The sequence below is a fragment of the Solea senegalensis genome, linkage group LG20 (genome assembly GCF_019176455.1).
Source record: "Solea senegalensis isolate Sse05_10M linkage group LG20, IFAPA_SoseM_1, whole genome shotgun sequence".
NCBI lineage: Eukaryota > Metazoa > Chordata > Actinopteri > Pleuronectiformes > Soleidae > Solea > Solea senegalensis.
This window is the reverse complement of record NC_058039.1, coordinates 14,532,212-14,552,154: the sequence shown is the minus strand read 5'-3', so window position 1 is coordinate 14,552,154 and position 19,943 is coordinate 14,532,212. Positions and strand designations below refer to the sequence as shown.

The 19,943-nt window shown below is 42.2% G+C and overlaps 2 protein-coding genes across 5 annotated transcripts; one reads left to right on the top strand and one right to left on the bottom strand.

Annotated features, from left to right (window-relative positions):
* Nucleotides 1-861: 861 nt before the first annotated feature.
* si:dkey-222b8.4 (uncharacterized protein KIAA0895) lies at nucleotides 862-8,082 on the bottom strand. The gene is made up of 7 exons (XM_044052002.1): nucleotides 7,778-8,082; nucleotides 5,759-6,414; nucleotides 3,886-4,029; nucleotides 2,999-3,131; nucleotides 2,535-2,840; nucleotides 2,117-2,214; nucleotides 862-1,835 (listed from the first exon to the last, which is right to left on the bottom strand). Exons 1-7 carry the CDS (start codon nucleotides 7,800-7,802, stop codon nucleotides 1,677-1,679), a joined length of 1,521 nt encoding a protein of 506 aa, XP_043907937.1. The 5' UTR covers nucleotides 7,803-8,082; the 3' UTR covers nucleotides 862-1,676.
* A 373-nt stretch (nucleotides 8,083-8,455) lies between these two features.
* Nucleotides 8,456-19,430, top strand: anln (anillin, actin binding protein). Of its 4 annotated transcripts, none has more exons than XM_044053284.1 (24): nucleotides 8,456-8,646; nucleotides 10,347-10,497; nucleotides 10,590-11,021; nucleotides 11,151-11,452; nucleotides 11,640-11,997; nucleotides 12,182-12,384; nucleotides 12,508-12,615; nucleotides 12,702-12,813; nucleotides 12,955-13,241; nucleotides 13,335-13,477; nucleotides 13,568-13,709; nucleotides 13,921-14,056; nucleotides 14,356-14,538; nucleotides 14,630-14,756; nucleotides 14,987-15,035; nucleotides 15,148-15,201; nucleotides 15,535-15,567; nucleotides 15,661-15,679; nucleotides 16,289-16,401; nucleotides 16,606-16,659; nucleotides 17,264-17,350; nucleotides 17,454-17,561; nucleotides 17,776-17,948; nucleotides 18,390-19,430. In XM_044053284.1, the coding sequence occupies exons 1-24, from the start codon at nucleotides 8,629-8,631 to the stop codon at nucleotides 18,502-18,504; spliced, it is 3,507 nt and encodes a 1,168-aa protein (XP_043909219.1). In that variant the 5' UTR covers nucleotides 8,456-8,628; the 3' UTR covers nucleotides 18,505-19,430. The 4 variants fall into 4 exon arrangements, with proteins under 4 accessions (XP_043909219.1, XP_043909218.1, XP_043909217.1 ...); XM_044053283.1 differs by having other exon boundaries at nucleotides 11,637-11,997; nucleotides 12,958-13,241; XM_044053282.1 differs by having other exon boundaries at nucleotides 11,637-11,997.
* The last annotated feature ends 513 nt before the right edge of the window (nucleotides 19,431-19,943 follow it).

Below are 19,943 nucleotides of genomic sequence, written 5' to 3'. Positions count from 1 at the left end.
CATTCAAACCTTTTAAAGCAAACACAGTTGGTGTATGGTAAGCTAACTTCTCCCATCTGGTTGACGCTAAATGGGATTCCGAGATGGCTGCCACCAAACAAACACTGCTACTCGTCTTGTGTATCTAGGCTTGGGTGTTGCATGTGTGTGTGTCATGTATAATCCATAGAATTGTCATGTGAAACAATGTGGGTCATTCAACCTGTGGCACAGTTTCAGGTTGTTGGTTTCACCTGAGTCAAAGGTGTCACAATGTGAGTTGTTAGGGGGCCACCTGAGAAGCACTCTCCTGTTATTGAAGGTTTCTCCAGGTTTCTCCTGATTAACATAGATGGCTTCCTTTGACTCCTCGTTGTCCTCTCTGCATTCTGGGCATGAAAGAAGCCTCCTTTGTCCTTTAGTTATTGACCAGTTAGCAACTTGCCAGTAAAATATTATGATGCCGTGATAACCCTAAAGCTCCAATATGTAACTCGACCACTAAAGGTATATTTCCACTTGTTTCTTAGCATTTATGATCTAAAGCTCAACAATAAGCATAAACATGACATGTCTTCTTCTGTTGAAGCTCTGTGACACACACAAACCTGTTCTTGTATCTCTCTTTATATGTATCATTCCCTAGCCCCTTACCCTGACCTTCACTGTCACAACTAAGTACCTTACTGTAACCCTTACCCTAACATAAACCTAAGTCTTAACCCCGAAAAAGCTCTTTAACATCGTGGGGACCAGGCCAAATGTCTCCACAAACATAAGTTTCTAAGTTTTTTTGGTCCCCACAAAGATATAAAAACATGTACACACACACACAGAGAGAGGCTCACACACTTTTAATACAGGAGGTCTATTTTATTTAAAGATTCTATCGAATAATATAACAAAAAAAATCCTTTAAAAATCAAAAAAATCTCATAGAAATGCCGTGTCAATAAAGTGTACTGTGGCAAACATGCTCTTAGCATCAGGTAATCCTTGGTTTTTACAACACAAACACAAACACTCATCAGGTATTACAGGAAAACCACAAGGCATTGGGTCGATTTGTGCAGTCTGTATACGTGACTCAAACGTGTATCAGTGCAGGTAAGAAGGTAGATTCAAGTCAAGAAAGTGCAAATAGTGACTCCTAACAATGGACCATATATAAAAAAATGGACTTCTGGATTCCTTGATGAAGTCAGGTTGAATAGAAGCCTACGGGAAAATGATCCTACTTGGTTTCCTGAGGAGTTAATGGGCTCAATAACTAGTTGTCTGTCATCTTCAATAACACGTGATGTACAAATAGATGATGAAGTACGGTACATGTATGTGTGGACACCAGTGTGATTGACAGCTGGTCTCGTCCAACAGGAGCCTCGGTGTGATTCGTGAGGCTCCAGAATGAGATTTCAGATTCTTATCGGTGACATTATGAGAGATCTGCATGGTTTAATGAGTAGCTACTAACTACTGTCGTGTGACCTTTTAAACATATAGATAAAACCACATTTCACATTTGCACAAAATTAGGACCAATAAGAGTATTGTTCTAATCCTAATATAAACCATTTAAATATGACTACAGCATGCTGAGCAAGTCACACACTCGGCGACCATGCACACTGATGATGTGGGTGGTGTTGACACATGCAGCTCACAGCTGGCAGGGGGTGCAGGGGAATGAAGACGGCTCAGACGATGGTCTTCAGCTCGTCGTCGGTCAGCCCATTGACCGCCATGATTTTCTTCAGCTGCTCGGCATACCTCGCCTGGTCCTGCATGAAATGCGGGATGCGTAAGTTCTCCGTCTGGGCCACGGCTTTCAGGCGATCCACGTCTTCAAATGACACCTGAGTCCACAGGAAAACGCCGACGTTAGGACATTGGTTAAGGACTTAAGCAGCGGATTCAGCTCCTCTGATGCAGTGTTTACCACTTTTTACACAGTGCGTGCAAAGTCAAAAGAACTAAATCTCATTCGCAAATATCAAGCTGGTTTAAAGAGATGCTTGTCGCCAGGATCTGCACACAATGGGATCACTCAAGTCTGAAAAGGATCAATCTACTAGGCTTCAATCAGCCGAGTAGATTACTCTGTAGTAATATTCCCTACAGAGTTAAGATGCCTCACCTTTCCGAGAGCCATGAGCAGTGGGAAGTTGATCTTGTCTCTGTACCGAAGGATCTTCAGGATGCCATCAAGGTAGACCTGATCCTTACTGAAACAACCTGAAAAAAACAAAGACAAGTAAAAAGTTATATATCACACGTGAATTCAGGGTTCAGGCCTGGTGCTATAATCAGTCACCAGTGATCTGAGAACAGCCAGACTGCACTACAGTAAGTACAGCTGTTCACACACATGGATCTGTCTCTTGTGATCACATATAATCTTCTCTGCCCTTTGCTCACATACACACTGACATTATAATGACTGTTTACTGATGTCACAAGGACACGTTGGAATTGCTCAGACCTGTTCTTGGCGTGACAGATTTTAATACCAGGTCTGAACTTGTTTTAAATTTAAAATCCTGTCTGTTAGCGACCTGGCTGTGCCGTGTCAGTCTGGCCTCTCTTTGCTCTGACACAGTAGTCCCAGCGGGTGTTGGGGTCCTGGACAAAGCGTCCCAGGTTGTGGAAGAGCTGCGAGAAGGACATGTGGCTGGCCTGGTAGACGGTGTAGTAGAGCAGCGCGGCGCGCCACAGAGTGGGGTCTTTCCTGAACAGGACACTGTGGATGCTGGCAAGGCCTTCCTCTGTGGGGTTGAGGGGCTTCAGGTTGTGCTTCTTCCTGCCCGCGCTGCTGCTCCATGGCTGGTGGCAATTGTTCATGCCGCGGAAATAATGAGTGCCTGAAAGACCGGGACAGTGACTGTTTATATTCAAGCCAGGGCTAAGTCACAAAATAACACGACTGAATTCTCACCGGTGGAGGCAGCAGGTCAAACCTCAAAAACCTTTCATTATTTCCTTTAAAATAATCACTTTAATTCAGAATTATCGTACCCACCGATCTCATGCCTCAGCATGCCCTCCAGCCAGTGTTCCCGGGCAGTGGAGATGTTGATAGTAAGTGTGGGTCTGCTGTTAACGACTGTCATGGAGGCTCTGGACAGGAGGTCATCGGTCACCTGGACAACTATCTATCAACACAAGAGCAATAGAACGCCCACATCAGAAAACTACTTTGATTTCCCAACCAGGAAACAGATTTCCCTACCAGAACATCGTCTGTTAGGGATTGATAACCATTAATAACTCTTCAGGAAAATGTTCACAGATGTTTAAACTTAAGTGAGAAATAAGTTCATTCCCATAGGCTTCTATTCAAATAAAGGCATGTTTTGCAGCTAGCAGAATCGCCCCCCCCTGGTGGCTATTCAATATATTCTCACTTTCTGAATGACGTCACCTGGGAAACCGGAAAAGTGAGATGCATTGAACCAAAGAAGGACATAAGATGGAGGATGGAAAAAAGGAAAAAATGGAACTTAACATTACTTCAAATGTTAAGTTACAAATATAAAATCACTCTGTTAAAATAACTATGTTCAAATAAATCCATGTGTATAAATAAAATGTGTTTTTTTCTTCCTTGTCACTGCACTGGATTTGTTGTCTTGAATGTGTTTAAATGTACACAGGAACCACACATACAAGTGTGGTAGGATGTGTTCAGTGGAACATTGTTAACAGAGTGATGTAACATTGGTTAGTTGCATAAGCAAAGTGCTTCTGATGGGCTCAGTCAAGTGGTGGGTTTTTGCCAGGCCTTTGTTTTCCCCTGAAGCGCATTCACTTCCTTCTCTGTAACGACGATGTGCAAATCCACATTGACACGGGCTGCAGCGGACAGCCACGGGAATATACCGTGCTACAGGCTCTGTGTCCTCTCACCTCGCCCACGCAGCCTTCCTTCTCCATGTACTTCTTCACATTGTGCCAGATGCGACTCTTGGTGAGGAGGTTTCCCCCGGTGACCTGCTCAAACTTCTCATAGCTGCCATATCGCTGCAGCGCGAGCTCCATGATGTGCACTGCCTGGAAAGAATGAGAAAGTAATTGTATAATAGCTGTCACGTCTAATGACTAAGTAGTATAGGATAGTTCTCATTGTGGTGCTCCAAAGTAGTATGGAAGGAAGACACAGAAGCAAGTGATTATTCTATTCCTTTACAGAGAGCCAGATATATTAATCCATTTACGATGAAATTCTGATCTATTGTGTGTTCTAATATGAATAAAATCTTTCAGTGTTCATCCCTGTATTAAACAATAGAGTAGTATTTTAATTTTACTTTTTTTTTTGCTAAGGCTAACTATACCAACTGGCACTCTTAATCCTGTGGCGTTCCCCAAGGTTCTATGCTTGGTCCTGGTCTAATTTTTGTCCGTAAGTTTTAATACTCCGCTGAGGTCATATTTGATCAAAAACACAAATCTCTTTTCACTCCTGAATCTGCTGTCATGGATATTATCATGTGGCTAACTTCTTTGTCAGTTGCTGTTATTAAACATTACCTCGTGAGCAGAGAGGACCCTCTGGCTCCTGGTTCTGGGATACTGGAAAAGTTTATTGCAGGATTTACACAGCACCATTCCGAAAGACAAAAGTCATTCTAATAGAGAGTAGAGCAATTTTTTTTGCCATTTTTATAACTGGCATCAACCGATTATTAAATAACAAACTGGCCAATTATTACATATTTATGTAGGTTTACACATTTTTGATCTTAGACACTTGAGCAAGTGCACTTAAACCTAATTTTTTTTTAATCCAAAGGTTTATTTGACAAGATTTTTTAGTCATCATCGGCTGCTCATAGAAAAACCCTTATCTGTTGACCACTACATTCAAAAGAGAGGGAAAAACTAGGACACACTTTAGGAAGAGAAACCTTGAACATTTGCTCCAGGATCATCTTACTGTATTTCCTATTCAGCTCACTCACATTTCCTGTTCAGCTCACGCACTAGTGTTACTTAAACAACCTGTAACAGGACACCAAATGGCTGTTTTCCTACTCATTAGAAACATATACCATGACTCCTGCTGCTGGGTGGAGATTCTGTGGCTTGTAAAGATGATGTGTTACACCATCTCGTGGAACCACCACGACTGCAGTGACTCTTGAAAGTCAGATTTTCTGTGTTATTGAAGAAGATTCTTTATGCATGTAAGCCCATCCATGGTTCCAAAGGATGGGCAGCCCGTGACCAAGTGGACAGAGAACTTGACTTGTAACCTGGAGGGTCGCTGGTTCAAATCTCCACCAGGCCAAAAAGGGCTGGGGTACCCCGGAGCAAGATACCCAACCCCCCGAGCGCTACTCAGTGTGGCAGCCCACTGCTCCTAATTCTAGAATGGGTCAAATGCAGAGGAATACTTTCCCTAAGGGGATTAATAAAAAAGAAAGAAAGAAAAGGGATGTTTGATTTCAAGTGTGTACTGTAGTTCTGTGGACTGTGTACATATCACTCAGATAGTACAGGTTCTTCATGATGTCCTAGACATCAGTGCAAAAATAGATGCCAATGTAATGTTGCAATGTCAACTCTTGCAATGGATTTGATCAGTCTTTCATTTCCATCAGTTTTCCCATAGTAAGCTTTACACTATAAGGATGTCAGCACTTTCTTCCACATCTCAAGTAAATCACAATTGTAGAAAAAGACATTATTCAGCATTTTGATAAAAATCCCTGATGATTTTAGTTCCAAATTCAACACTGTTTTGTTTCACACACGCTTGTTGGAGAAAGAGCCTCACCTGTGTCAGGAAGCGATCGGAGGCGTTGTTATGCCGTGCCAAAACAGGCGCAGAGACAGGGTTGCTGTACTCAAACTGTGGATTGTAGCAAAAGTCAGACTTGAAGAACTTGGCCTTCTCTTTCTCCACATTAGACGGCTTAATGGCTGTCAGGATGCACAGCCTCTTGCCATTTTCCCCTTCCCCTGCGATCGCTGCTTTGTGCAGCGTTGGAAGTTTAGCATGAGGCGAGTTGGGGTTGCACATCTTCCTGAGTTGTGGGGTCGTACGGGGAGTGAGGCCCATCTTGCTGCCCACTACTGCGATGCCCTGTGCCGTTTTGGAGAAATTGGAGTTGGACCTCTGAGCGGATTTACCGCCACCTTCTTGTGCGTGCGTCTTTTTTAAAGCCAGGCCTCGTTGGCTTCTTTTACCTGGTGAGGTGCCGCTCCTCGCTGCTGTTTTTGGCCTCTTAAACAGGGACTTCTTTGGCCTCTCCCACTCCTCCTCCTCAGCCTGCAGCAGTAGGTTGTAGCTGCTGGAGCCAGTGCTGAACAGGTCTTTGAGGATGCTGGAAGAAATCCTCTCCAGGTATACTTGGCTTGGACTCAGTGGCGTGTCAGTGGAGTTTAAGATGTATTTTTTGGACATTTCTACTTCTGGCCAGTGAAGTCTTTCTGAAATACAAACAAATGTTTTTTTTGCTGATTTACCTTCATGTGCAGACCTTTCACAAATAGCGAGATAGAGTAATCCTCTGAGGATAAAATTAGATGTATCCCTGATCTCAGTTTGACACAATGTAATTAGCAAATCACAAAGGCTGCAATTTAACTGTTCTATTTTTCCACTGATCTTTTGTTTGTATAAAAATAGAATGCATACATGTTGGAAGCAATACATATCTTTAAGCTCTCGTACTCACATCAGAAGATTATTTATTTTGCATTTTGTTTCTATTCTTTTCTAATAATACATTTTGCTGCTACTGCTTTTTTTTGCATACAGCTTATTCTATATTATTTTCTATTTTGATGGTGTCTTATGTGGCATTGCAGATTTTAAATCTACAGTAGCTCAGTAAATACTTATGTTATGATAAATTAAGAGAATTGCATGCATCTAACGGCAACATGCACAGCTGAAGCGAAAACCAGTGTACATCAACGACCTCATCCTTTTTACGGCAAACTACGGCTTTATGGCGATACTTTTTTATTAGTGATTACAACTTGTCCGAGGACAGTAGTTTATGCTTTCATTTACTTACCGACTAGTAATGTCCTGCTTAGGGACAGGTCTACAGTACATTATATGACAGGGCTGATTGTGGCGCTACCGAGATGTGCTTTCCCTATTTTTTTTGTATTTTATTGCCACAATGAAAGTGGTGTGCATGGAATACACATCATTCAGGTGAAATATAACATGAGCACCACCATTTTTCTTCTGAATACTCAACAAAGGAAAATAAACAAGTGGTGCATTTTTCGGCAGAGCTGGTTTTACAGCTGCCGAGATTTACATCCCCCATTTTATTTAGCCAGGAAGCTCTCACATGCAAGATGACAATCCAAATAAAACATGAGTACCACTACTTTGTCCCAAATGCGTTGACTTCCATCATTTGGACAGCCTAAACAAAGCATTACTCCTAACCTCAAACACCTGATTAATGCCTAACCCTTAATTTTAGCTCTAAACTTAACCAGTTCCTCACAAATGAGGTTTGGCATCATGAAGACCAGGAAAGACCTGAAAAGGTCTTTAAAGAGGGAACAAATACAAGCACACACACAGGCTAATGAGCACATCAGCACAGTGTGATGACTAGACAGTTTCACCAGCACAGCTATGTGCTCAACCATGTCATCAACTACTATTACCTCACACATGAGCTGCTGTCAACTGAGGTTCTATCTATTAGATGACAAATTTAAACACAGACATAATTTAGTAATGAAGGTTAATTTCATCCTGTTACACGGGGCAGCTGTCAGGGAAATAAGAGAAGCAAAGAACAAAACAATGCAACATTACCAGTCACTTTAATCGACTCCAGCATCCTCTGGAAAGTGAAGGTGGTCAGTAGTCCGTAGTCTAACTAACACAAACCCACCGTGACTTAGCAAGGTTAAACTAGCTAAATCGGCTGTATAATCGGAAACTAGAGTTGCCTGTCGTAACTACGCATTCCGACAGGCAAACACAAATGTGTCGGACATGTTTAGTAGCTATAAGTTGAGCTGACACCGTTTGTTCAACCTACGCAAGGCGATGGACAGGCTATTGCTGTCTCTGTATGGACTGCGCTCGCTGTCTCTGCTGTCTGCATTGACTGCTTTGTTTCCATGGTTACGTTGTTCCCTAGGCCACACACGCACGCGCGGGGGCTGCTGGGAAATGAAGTGCAAAGAAATTAATTAATGTTTATAAATGTAGGAATATACACGAAATAAACTTAGGGCTGGGTAATGTGGTCAATGAAGTATTAAGTTAATTTAGGTTGAAAAATATAGATTTAATAAGAGGAGCGCGTGACAGAAATATCGATGTTTAGTGACGTCTCGCTCACGCGCCACATCCATGGTTATGATTGGCTGGCGGGCTTAAAGACTTGGCTTCTTGGTTTTGATTGGTTCCGGGGAGTTTCGCTCAACGGTTGGAGTCTGCGCAGTTGGCGCAGCGCTGAAATTCAAAATTTGAACAGATGTTGTTTTGTGCGAGAAGAGAAGAAGAGGAAACAGACAGAGAGGAGAGAAGTAGAGTGTCGTTCAGCTCGTGTCACCCCGTCCTGTGTGTGTGTTTGTGTCTTTGTACACATAGTGGTGTACAGGAGAGCTCTAAAGTACTGTCATAGGGTTAACTTTTGAGCGGATACGTCTCCCAAAATGGACCCGTTTACGGAGGTGAGTCGGTGCGCTAACTTTAGAGTTAACGTACGTGTGTGGCTAACTCATGTTTGTGTCGAACTGGCTGCGCCTGAGTTGCATGCTAATGTTAACGTAGAACGTAACATTGACAAAGTCGTTTTACACTCGTCAGTCGCGGTGGGAAACTACGTTGTTAATATCGCTAGTATTTGCACTCGCACATAAGCTAACGCTGCTATATAAGACTCGATTGTAATTATTTTGGAATGTTAAAGTCAACGTAAACGCGTCACGTGTTATTTCTTTGTCTTGTACGTGGTCAGGAATTACAACCTTGTGTTAAAAAAGAAGCTAAGCTAATATTTGCTGCTAAAGATCGGGTATTGAGTTAGTATCGATGTTTGATTGCTCTGTTATATAGTCATACTGCTGTTTGACTGACTTCCCGGTATAGAATAGCATCCATTTTTATCACTTTGTCATCGTAATTCAAATTGAACATTTCTCCATTTAAGGCAATGAACTGTGTCAGGGTTGGAAATTGTCCAAATCCCAACGACCTGCTTGCTGTTGTGAGCCAAACCTGTGGTTCTGAAGTCATTATCTAATTACAGCTGCTGTTACTCCTGTGTTCTGGTCATTGGAGTTTGAAAATTCAAATCCAGGAGCCACAAGCAGGAGTGGCTCATTCCTGCTGCTAAATGTGACATCAGGTTTTCCACAGTGCCTTGAAAAAGTTTGTAGGCGTTGCAGTGCAGCTGCAGGAATGTGTTGAGGCTTGCTTTACTGTAAATCAGACTGGTTGACAGGCTGAGGCCATTTGGAGGGGATGTCATGTATAAGAGGAATGAAAGTGGGCAAGCAAACAGAGGCCTCTTTCTCCTCCCTGACTCACCCACAAGTAATGTTGCATTGGGCTATTAAAACTGGCTGACGGGATTTGTAGTTTACCACTGGCCTCAACTGAAAAACTTGAGAGGAGTTGTTTTTCTTTCACAGCTTGTATTCTATTCACAAACAACTTCTGTTTGCAAGTGTTGTGGTTGTATTGTATGCATCAAGTTGCATCCCCGTTCACACCGCCACACCCTCTTACTAAGTTGGCTTGACATATACAATGAAAGACATGTAAGTTTCTATAGTTTCCATAGTCCAGTGTGGGATTGAGGAATGTTTTTATGTAGAATTATGTTTAAACAAAAATTATTTACTTTTTTTAAATACTCACTGTCTGAGTCTATGTTGGTGTCTAACAAACCCAAAGACATTACTACCATATACTTATGTATTGTAGTTGTTGGTGTGCTGCTGTAAAAATGCAAAATGGCAAACACATTTTTACTATTGCGTGGTGGTGGCTGCAAATGGGGGGAAAAAGGAGAAGTGAAAAAAACAACCTGGAACTGCTGTGGATCAGATGATTTCAGCTGAAGAGACGGTCCCTTAAGTGTCCTGAGGACAGACCACATTCATGCAGCGCAGGAATTTAGCCACATGTGCACTTAAACCATTAAATGTGGTTTATGTGATTGCATCTGAGGATGCATTCAGGATGGATTAGGAGCATTTGGACCTGTACTTGGTGCAAATGTTCCTGTGATCAGGTCTGAACAGGGCCATAATGTTTCCATACCAGGGCTGGTGTTATCGAAAGTTTCTGCTAAGGTATCAGTTTTGATTTCTGGTGGTGAAACACAGCTTTTGGACCAAAACTTAAACACTCTGTCTTCAAACAGAAACTGTTGGAGCGGACCCGGGCTCGCAGAGAAAACCTGCAGAAGAAAATGGCCGAGAGACCAAATGCAGCAAACAGACCAATGGCCAAAAGGCCCAGAGAGCCACTGGCTGATACTAACAGTGTGCTCAGTGAGCCAGTCATTGACAAAGGTATGACTCTATCTGCTGGCCTGCTATGCTTTCAGACATGTACATTTTATTTCAAGTAGCTTTGCTCATCTTTCTACTCCACATCCTCCCAGTTCCACAGCCATCCTCCAAGCCTTCTCCTTCCAAGCGTCTATGCTCGGGGGAAAATATCCATCCAGCAGCTGGTGAGGAGAACAAAGAACCAGAGATGAACCAACCTGTGGTCCCCATGCTCGCAGATCCTCCCACAGACAAGAAACCTCCAGTGGGGCCCAGCAGCAGACATTCCTCTCTGGAGAAAACTGCTACCCGACCGGATGTTCGCTCTCAGCCAGTGCAGCTGCAAACTGAACAGCCACAACTAGAGAAAATAGCTGTCACTCCTGCTCCTAATCTGAGCAGCAAAGATGAAGAGTTGGTACCTGCCAGTCCAGCCCTCCATAGGACTAAGGAATACCTGGTGGAAGAGCCAACTCCCTGTGCTGCTGGCATGAAGTCACGCCTACAGAGGCTCGCTGAGCAGAGAAAATGTTGGGATGGAAGTGGTAAAATATTCATTATTTCTATAAAGATTTTTGCTTAATATACTGTTTATGTTCAAATTCTATGACAATCCCTATGTAATCGACTTTGTCAAATAGTCTGATTATTGCATAATTCTGGTTACTTTTCAGCCCCCACCACTGATGCCATTCCAGACTGTACCCCGCTGTCCCTGTTAAAGAGACAAGCCGAGGACCCGCCAGTTGCTGCACCCTCCATGTCCTCAGGAAATCCAGTAGGGAGAAGAGGCAGACTGGCCAACCTTGCTGCCACCATTGGATCTTGGGAAGATGACCTAAGCCATGCTAATATCCCCAAAGAGAATCCGAAAGAAAAGCCTGCTGCAACCAAGTTTGTGGCTGCCAACACAAAGCCAAGTGCTGCTGACAGCCAATCAGCATCAAGCAGCAAGTCCACATCCAGGTTTAATCAGGTAGGCTGACCTGAGGTCATTTCATTCTTGGTTTTCACACAAGTAGGTGGGTAGGTATATATAAATCAATGTGGTATGGAAATATGTCATATCTTTTTTTAATAAATAGAACATTATGATGAGGAATCTGTTTTATGAAGAGACCAGATTGTATGTGATTATTTTATTGATTTTTTTTTCCCAGCAGGCTGCATGTCCTCCCATCAAATCCAGCCAAGTGGTTGCCCCAAGTCCTAAGAAATCTGACAATCCTGCAGCCAGAGCAGCACCCCAGACAGTAAGCAGTCCTCAGAAGAGTTCCAACCAGTCAGTGGCCTTTACCTCTAGTCCCCTGAAAAGCTACAATCAAGGCACAACAGTCCCATCCAGTCCCAAGAGGGCCGGTCCCTCCTCCACAGCATCTGTGCCTCAGAGCCCCCTGAAGAGTCAGGTCCTTTCCAGGGGTCTCAACTCCACTGCCAGCCCCCAGAAACCAGAGCTTTGTGCCAAACCAGTCATTGCTGGTCCTTCTGCCTCCCAGGAAAAGTCCACCGCTGGAGGTCCGGGTGAGTCATTGTCACTCCTGAATATTTTACGTTGCAGAAATTGTAATAAAATGATCCATCAACAAATAAATATATTAACAAGAATAAAGAAAAATCAGTTTTACTGGTTAAGTCAGCGTTTGTTGTCGGGGTGGGTTTTCTCCACGTATGTAAAAGAAAACACTGATTTCACATTCCCCAACAGGCGTCAAATCTTTCCTGGAGCGCTTTGGAGAGAGATGCCAAGAGCGCAGCAACCAGTGTTCCCCAGCAGGGGGCAGCACCCAGGCCAAGACTCCCCATGCAACTCAGTCAGTCACACCTAACACCAAACTGGTACAGGAGAGACTCAGAGCTGCCCAGGCAGCAAACACCACCTCTGCTGATCTCACCCAGCGACAGAAGATGGTGGGTTATTGTTACACATAATAAAAATAATGCATCGCATCATCACTGTTGTGATCATCTGGTCTATTTAAAGTTATCATAGACAAATATGGTATATGATAAGTAGAATCCTTTGCTTTGCAGGAGCGAGAGACTGAGCTGGCTAAGATTCGCAGTCGCTTTCAGAATGGGAACAATATGTGGAAGAACAAAGATGAAGCGGCAGAATCCAAGAAAATCAACATCGACAAGGTTGGCTCACAAACCTATCGAATGAACGACTAAGTCACAAAGCAGTCCTCCTTCATATTTAATGAACGGATAAAAATGCTTCACAGGAACAGCCCGATAAGCCGGTACGGAGTGAGGCTGCATCGTGTGAGCAACAGGAGGAAGCATCAGCGCCGTCCATTGAAAAAACTGATACACCCACCAAATGCACCCCCCCAGGTACTTAGAAATATATATATTGTCCAGGTGAGTGGTCATGCTGCGGAATCAGCCACTCTTCTGTTGTCCATGTTCTGATATTGGGGGAATTTATTTTTTTACTGCTGCTGTGAGTGAGTTAACAGCTATTCTTATGGTTAGCAGGTCATATGTTGGTCTCACCTCCAGCACTGACATCCAGCCCTCTGAGGGTGGTTCCCCAACCTGAGGAGAAACCAACAGATGAGTCACCAGACAAGGAGGAGGTGGTCACAGAGAGGGAGATGAACGTGGACCAGTCCATCAACTCTGCAGTCATCAACGAGCTGTTTGATGGAGTCCTGGATCAGGATGAGGATGATGAGGAGGAAGATGCCCTGAATATCTCCTCCATGTCCCTCCTGACTCCCCTGGCATCTGTGGTGAAGAGTCCAGAGAGGGGAATGATGGTGGGCACCAGTTTTGTGTCTTTTTGCCTTTTGAGTTAATTTACAGCACATTATATGGGCGTAAAATAAAATGTTCCTTATGTGTTTTTGCAGACGTCAACACCTGCCAGTTCATTCCTTATAAAGTCCCCAGACAATGTTCGCGTTCCAAGCAAGTATCCGAGGACGAACATAATCCAGACTTCCTCCTCAGACCGCGTCGAGGCCTCGGATGAAGACCGTAAACTGCCCTATAGGTGAATACTCCCACATATTACTCCCACATGCATTAAAGTTTTCAGTTCTCGATTTGTCAGTACATTCAAGTCTTTCTTTGTCTCTGCCAGCATTGACGCATACAGGTCGACCAGAGTGAAGGAGATGGAGCGGCCCAACGTGAAGCAGGTCATTGTGAGAAAAGAGGACGTTTCTCAGAGAGCAGAAGAACCCAGAGGATCCGGTCTCTTCAGCGTCAAACAGAAGACGAAGGTTTGGAAGAAATACCTACTCAATTTAAAACTTGTTTTGTAGAAGGATTTTTATCTGTAGTGTTATCTTCTTCAGGTTCACTAGTCTCAGTTTAGCTGCTAATTTTAATGTGAATGAGGCTATAAAAACATGGGACGCACACAAAAAACACTTTGGACATATGCTTGCTCTTGCTCATCACTTGCGGTGTTTCTTTTTTTTATTTGTGCAGATTTTGACAAACGAGATGAACCTCCAGCAGACAATCATTCATCAGGCCAGTCAGGCGCTCAACTGCTGCACAGACGAGGAGCACGGAAAAGGATCCCAGGTGGAGGCTGAAGCCGAGAGGCTGCTGCTGGTGGCAAGTGAGTTCAGCCTGTCGATAGATGCAAACACGATGTGTGTAAGGCACAGGATAAGCGGGAAGGGGATATTTGGACCAGTGAGTAAAGCAGTAACATGGTCTGAAAAACATGGTTGCAGAAATAAAAGCTGTGCTCAGTTGTTAGATGATGTCAGAATGACAAATAGGAGATGTAGATTAGTGTGGGCCCTCTAAAAAATAAAGCCACATTCCAACACTAGCGCCACAGCCACAGTCGTGTGCTGTAAGATCTGACTCCTGGTGGTACCCGAGCTTGACTGTCTTTCCTTTTGGATTTAGTGCAGAGGAGGGAGGCGCTGAAGGCGGAGCTGGACCGTCTGCGAGGAGGTGTGCCTGGACAGAAAAAGACCGCTGCTGCCCCGGAATCCACCACCATGTCCGCCTCTAAGGGTTCAATCACCCTGCAGGGGATTCGTCTGCCTCTCAAGGCAGACTTTGTGTGCTCTATTGCTAACAAGCCAGGTACACTCAGATCTTTAACACAGGTTTAACCACGTCATGGTCATTCTATACTGCGTCTTAATGAAGAAAAATTCTGTTTTGAATATTTCAGAGTCGACCAAATATTCTTTCTTCATCATGATCCGTGCTGGAGCAGAGAACACTGTGGCGACTCCACTGGCCAGCACACACCGTGGCCTCAGTGGAGACACCCTCAGCTTCCCCACCAAGTTCACATTGTAAGTCAAACACTTTCTAGACAGGTTTCAGCCTCAAAGGCAAACAGGCTTTTTCTCTGAAGAAGCCAACTACAGATGAATGACCTGGATGTCTGAGAAGCTTCACAAACATAATGTGCTGAATCTAACAAAATGCAAATCTAATCCCAATCTCTCACCCCATATATCAAAAGTCAGTGTTTGTGGGAAAAGTCAATGAATTACTGGATAATTCTGCTTCTTTCACTCAGATCTGATGTCTCCGGTGACTTTGTAATTGACATTGAGGTTTATTGCCTGGTAAGTGAATATAACTGTCTGTACATGACGCCCTTCTGTCTTTCTTCTTCTTCTTCAAAAATGACCATAAATGTTTCACTACTGACGCGTCATCCTCTTGAACATCCTCCAGGTGCAGAAGCCTGAGGTCTGCGGTGACAAGAAGAAGAAAGCGAGCAAATCAAAGGTAAAATCACTTGTTTTATTTCCCCGTTCTTACCCCACAATTTTTTTTTTTTTGGTGCAATGTACAAATTCTTTAACTGTGTGTATATGTGCAGACAATCTGGAGACAGGCTCTTGAAGCACATGATTTGTGTATGTCGGTATGATTAGTTTCTATATCCGATCCTTCTGCACTGGGTGTCACAATGTCACCACTGCAAAAATAACTGAAGATTCATTTGCACAGGTTCAGGTGGTGGTGGTTTCATTCAGTGGAGTCTTAAAAAGATGTTTTAATGTCAACTGTCACAGGTGAGGCAACAACATACTGACTTCTTGATGTTTGTCTTTCTAGGCCATCACGCCAAAGAGATTCCTCGGCATCACTGTGAGAATTTTAAATTGCTTTTACTTACTTACTTACTTTTGATCAATGTAATATGAAAATGCTGATTTTTCTCTTTTATCTTGTCCTTTGCAGAAAAGTGTGCAGACACCAGGTATGTTGAAGTATGTTTAATGTTTTTTTGTTTTTGTTTTTTTAAAGGGGTATTCCATGATTTTAAATTTCCACTTATTTACTTACTATATATGTGTGTGTGTGTGTGTATATGTATATATATATATATATGTATATGTATATGTATGTATATGTATATGTATATATATATATATATATATATATATATATATATATATACTTAAAGGGAGGTTTCATCAATTTTTTTTTCTCAACTTTGTCAAATAAAGAAGGATTCATATTCTATCATAGAGTCAGATCAAGTTTTTTCAGATCTTTTACTCATAAAACTTGACTGAAACAGAGTAAAGAGCGGTGTAGGGCTTTTATTTTCTTTGAAGGAAGTGACTTTGACGTTGACCTTTAATTATTTTCAATCCCAACTTCCTCTGTCATTGTGGGAATGAGACATGTATCCCAAATCCACTGACTGATAATCGAGTAACACATTTATCTCTGGAAATGAGTAATTAACTGTATATTTTTTGGGTGAAGTGGCCCTTTATAACTACTGGGGACATGAGGAGGAAGATGTTTTTCACAACATTTCTCACTGGCTCATTATTTCCTTTATCCTTTCCCTCTGTAGTTGTGGCCAGTCCAGGAGGGCCCAACGCTGTTCGCTCCAGTAACTTCGTGCTGGTTGGATCACACAAGCTCACCCTGTCCTCAATTGGGAAAAACAAATTCCCTCTGGAGAAGGTATAGAAACCATTTTCTTGTTTCTGGCCTTTGTCTTTGACCTACTCATGCTTTACTGTATGTGTGATGCCAGGCTGAATTAGATCCTCAGTCCTACGCTTGCGTGCAGGCTCGACAGAGACTCTCACGCTCACGGAGGTTCTCATAGGACACCCGAGTTGTGCCTGTGCATTCATTCTCCTGCCTTGATTATCTTTCTTTTAGATCATATATGAAGGATGTGAAAGGGAACTTCTCAGTGACTTGTTTCATACCAAGGTTACTACTTATCCTCTTGTCTGTTTATTTTGCCTGCGTTCTGTTTTTGTGGGGAAGGGTGAACACACTTTAAGACGGCACATACTCTAAACTATAATGACGTTGTGATAATGTTTTCAGCTTGAATAACAAATAACAAACCCAGTTCTCATTATGAAACGTTAATACATTTTTCTTTTTAGATGTCCACATTGATACTTTTTGGTTTTAATACAAAAACACTGCTGAAATGTATGTTATTACATGATCATTTACCCAACATGACATGTATGTACATGTCTGTAACACTTGCATTCATTGGTAGTCGAGCTGTTACTAAGATTAAATCAGTAAATTAACACGGACGCATGTCCCGATTTAATCTGTCTAGTTTTCAAACTAAAATCCTTCAAAGTTTTCCAAGGGGCCGGAAAATTCGACAAGTACATATTGGTACAAAATCAATAAATGTTTTAAAACTAAGATGTATTGGTGTGGACACAGCCGCTGTTTATGTTTGTCAGATACTTTTAAAGTAGGACTTTAGACTAATCTCAACACTCGTCAATTGTGGCGGCGATGATCACACTTTTTATTAAATAAAGTCTCTGCTCTAAAATCCAAGGTGCCGTTCCTGTGCCCACTAGAGGGCCACGTCTACCTCAAGATGCAGTGTGAAGTCGGCTCAAAAGTAGAGGAGAGGGGCTTCCTGGTGAGTGCAGGCAGTTCAAGCATCAACATGATGGCGGTCATTAGTCATTAGTCATTAGTGATGTTATTTATCATCTGTGTCCGTCCCCTCTTTCAAACTACAGACGATGTTTGAAGACGTAAGTGGATTTGGAGCTTGGCACAGGAGGTGGTGCGTCCTCTCAGGATACTGTGTCTCCTACTGGACCTACCCAGATGATGAGAAGAGGAAGGTATGTCATTTTGGGGGTGTCGTTTTTTTTAAAAAATTCTTAAATTAGGCCAGGTTTTGCCAAACGTTTCTCCCTGAGTTTATTTTGGGCCTCAGCAAAGCAGACATGTTATCTTTCAGCTGTTAAAGCTGAGCTGAAACCTCCACTTTACATTTGTCTGTGTTTGATGCCTGATGTCCTCCTGTTTTTTGTTTTAACCCCCCCCCGTGGCCAGACTCCCATTGGCCGTATTAACTTGTCCAACTGCACCAGTAAGAGAGTGGAACCGGCCAACAGAGAGTTCTGTGCCCGACCCAACACGTTTGAGCTCATCACAGTCAGACCACAGAGAGAGGACGACAAAGAGACACTAGTCAGTCAGTGCAAGGACACGATGTGTGTTACAAAGTAAGTTCCCTTCTTACTATTGTTGGACTACTAGGGCTGCAAAGATCAATCGATTGTTGACAGATTACTTCAGAAATCATGTATTTTGATAATTTGTATATTAATTTGTAACATTTGAATTAAACAACCCCCACAACTGGATAATTTTGGACCGATTTTTTTTACACTGTTGGTATTTGAACAGACTCCTCCTCGAGCTTTTCTGCTATCATCTTCAAATTTGGTCAGGTCAGTCTGGACAAGATGAGGACTAAATGTTATCATTTAAAAGTTTTACGTAATGTGAGACGATGCAGGTGCTAGATGGAGTCGCATAGAGTAGTTGGCGGGCACCTCCACTGACATGTAAGGAGCTGGAGTCTTTTACTGTACTAAATACTGATTGAAATGACATGTCTGGTTACATCCCATTGATCCTGGATTGTGTCTGTGTGTGTGCAGGAACTGGCTGAGTGCGGACACTAAAGACGAGAGAAACCTGTGGATGAAGAAACTGAACCAGATCCTCGTGGATCTGCGGATGTGGCAGCCGGACGGCTGTTACAGGCCACTGTAGTTCCCGCGCTTTGTCACAAGCAGCCTCTTTCTCCCTTTTTTTTTTTTTAATGTTTTTTTTGTTTTTTAGGCTGTCGATATCAGTGACGCATGCAATCACTAAGTGCAATACGGTATGAGAATTGTAAAATGTTTTTGCAAAGCACTAAGCTAAAGACGAGGGGAGTAAAATAAAGCCATACACTCAACACATTTCAGGACAGTATTTTTGTGCAGGAGCCAGATTTTATTGGTTTGCAGGCTCGTTTTAAGGTATTATTGAATCGCTGGGTTTTTATGTTCATGCGTATACGTAAGTGTGGGGGAGACGCTTGATGTTACCGCTTCACTGCTGTATTCAGTTATATAAACAGTGTTCCAGATGACTACTCGTCTAAAGCACCACAGTTCTGTCACTGAATTAACGCTCTTTATTTTATCCTGCATGACACCACAGAATAATAATGATAACCTTTTTGATAAGATTTCACTTTATATATATATATATTATCTTTTATGATTTGTGGCAGGTGTGTTTACGTCATTGTTGTACACAGATGTTTGATACATTTTTACACTCTAAGCTTTCCTTCTGTTTGTACTCGTCAGTGTGTGTGTTTGTTTCTGTGTAAGGTGAAGTGTTGTGTAACATGTTTTGTGTCTTGTGACCCCACAGGTTGCATATACTGTACGTCTGTATAATCTAATGTCTTTTACCCGTGTGTAGATATAGGAGACGACTCTTTCTCATATCGTGTTGATGACGAACGCAGATTTCCATTAACGCCACGCATTTGTTTGGGTTTTAGCTTCTACATCGGTTTACATTGCGAACAATCGGATTGAGCAGGAAGTGAGTTGTGTGTTGACTTGTTTAACTGGAGTCTTCAATTGGCCAATTGATGTGGATCATTGAGACTTCAATAAATTCCTGCTCTGACCAACATGGATCCTGTTACTAATGTGTTTCTTATGTCTTTTTTCATACTTTTAAATATAAATTTTAATGAGAATCAATAATTGTTTGTTTCTGCTTTGAGGTATTTTCATGTATTGGTGTCTTCTATGTAGTAGATCTTAATTCTTTCTCTGGATTTTACCGCATTGTAAAATATGCCTTTTTTATTGGAGTGCCTTTAATTCTATTTGGACATTTAGTGTTTAATTCTGACCATATTTTGCGATCTTTGAATTTAATTTGAATAGATTTTAATTATGAACAAAAACAAAAAACCACCAAAGTGATTTTAAAAGAAAAAAATTGGATGTTGGATTGTAATTATGTACAGTAATGTCCACTGTATAGTATTTGAGTTTTTTTAAATTTTAATCTTAAATTTGTTAATCTTGAAATAGTTTTTTTTTTTTGTCTGGACATTCGTACCCTCTGGACACCTTTGTGCCAAAAATGTAGGAAAAATCACTATTAAATCATCACCTTATTTGTAAATTGAGTAAAAG

Excerpts from the sequence above, each read along its gene's own strand:
- si:dkey-222b8.4 (XM_044052002.1), bottom strand. The coding sequence starts at position 7,802 with ATGCTGGAGTCGATTAAAGTGACTG. Across the intron at positions 4,030-5,758 it reads CCGATCGCTTCCTGACACAG|GCAGTGCACATCATGGAGCT; the intron begins GTGAGGCTCTTT and ends CATTCTTTCCAG. Across the intron at positions 1,836-2,116 it reads TGCTCATGGCTCTCGGAAAG|GTGTCATTTGAAGACGTGGA; the intron begins GTGAGGCATCTT and ends CTGTGGACTCAG.
- anln (XM_044053282.1), top strand. Across the intron at positions 12,385-12,507 it reads TCACCCAGCGACAGAAGATG|GAGCGAGAGACTGAGCTGGC; the intron begins GTGGGTTATTGT and ends TTTGCTTTGCAG. Across the intron at positions 12,814-12,954 it reads CACCAAATGCACCCCCCCAG|CAGGTCATATGTTGGTCTCA; the intron begins GTACTTAGAAAT and ends TCTTATGGTTAG.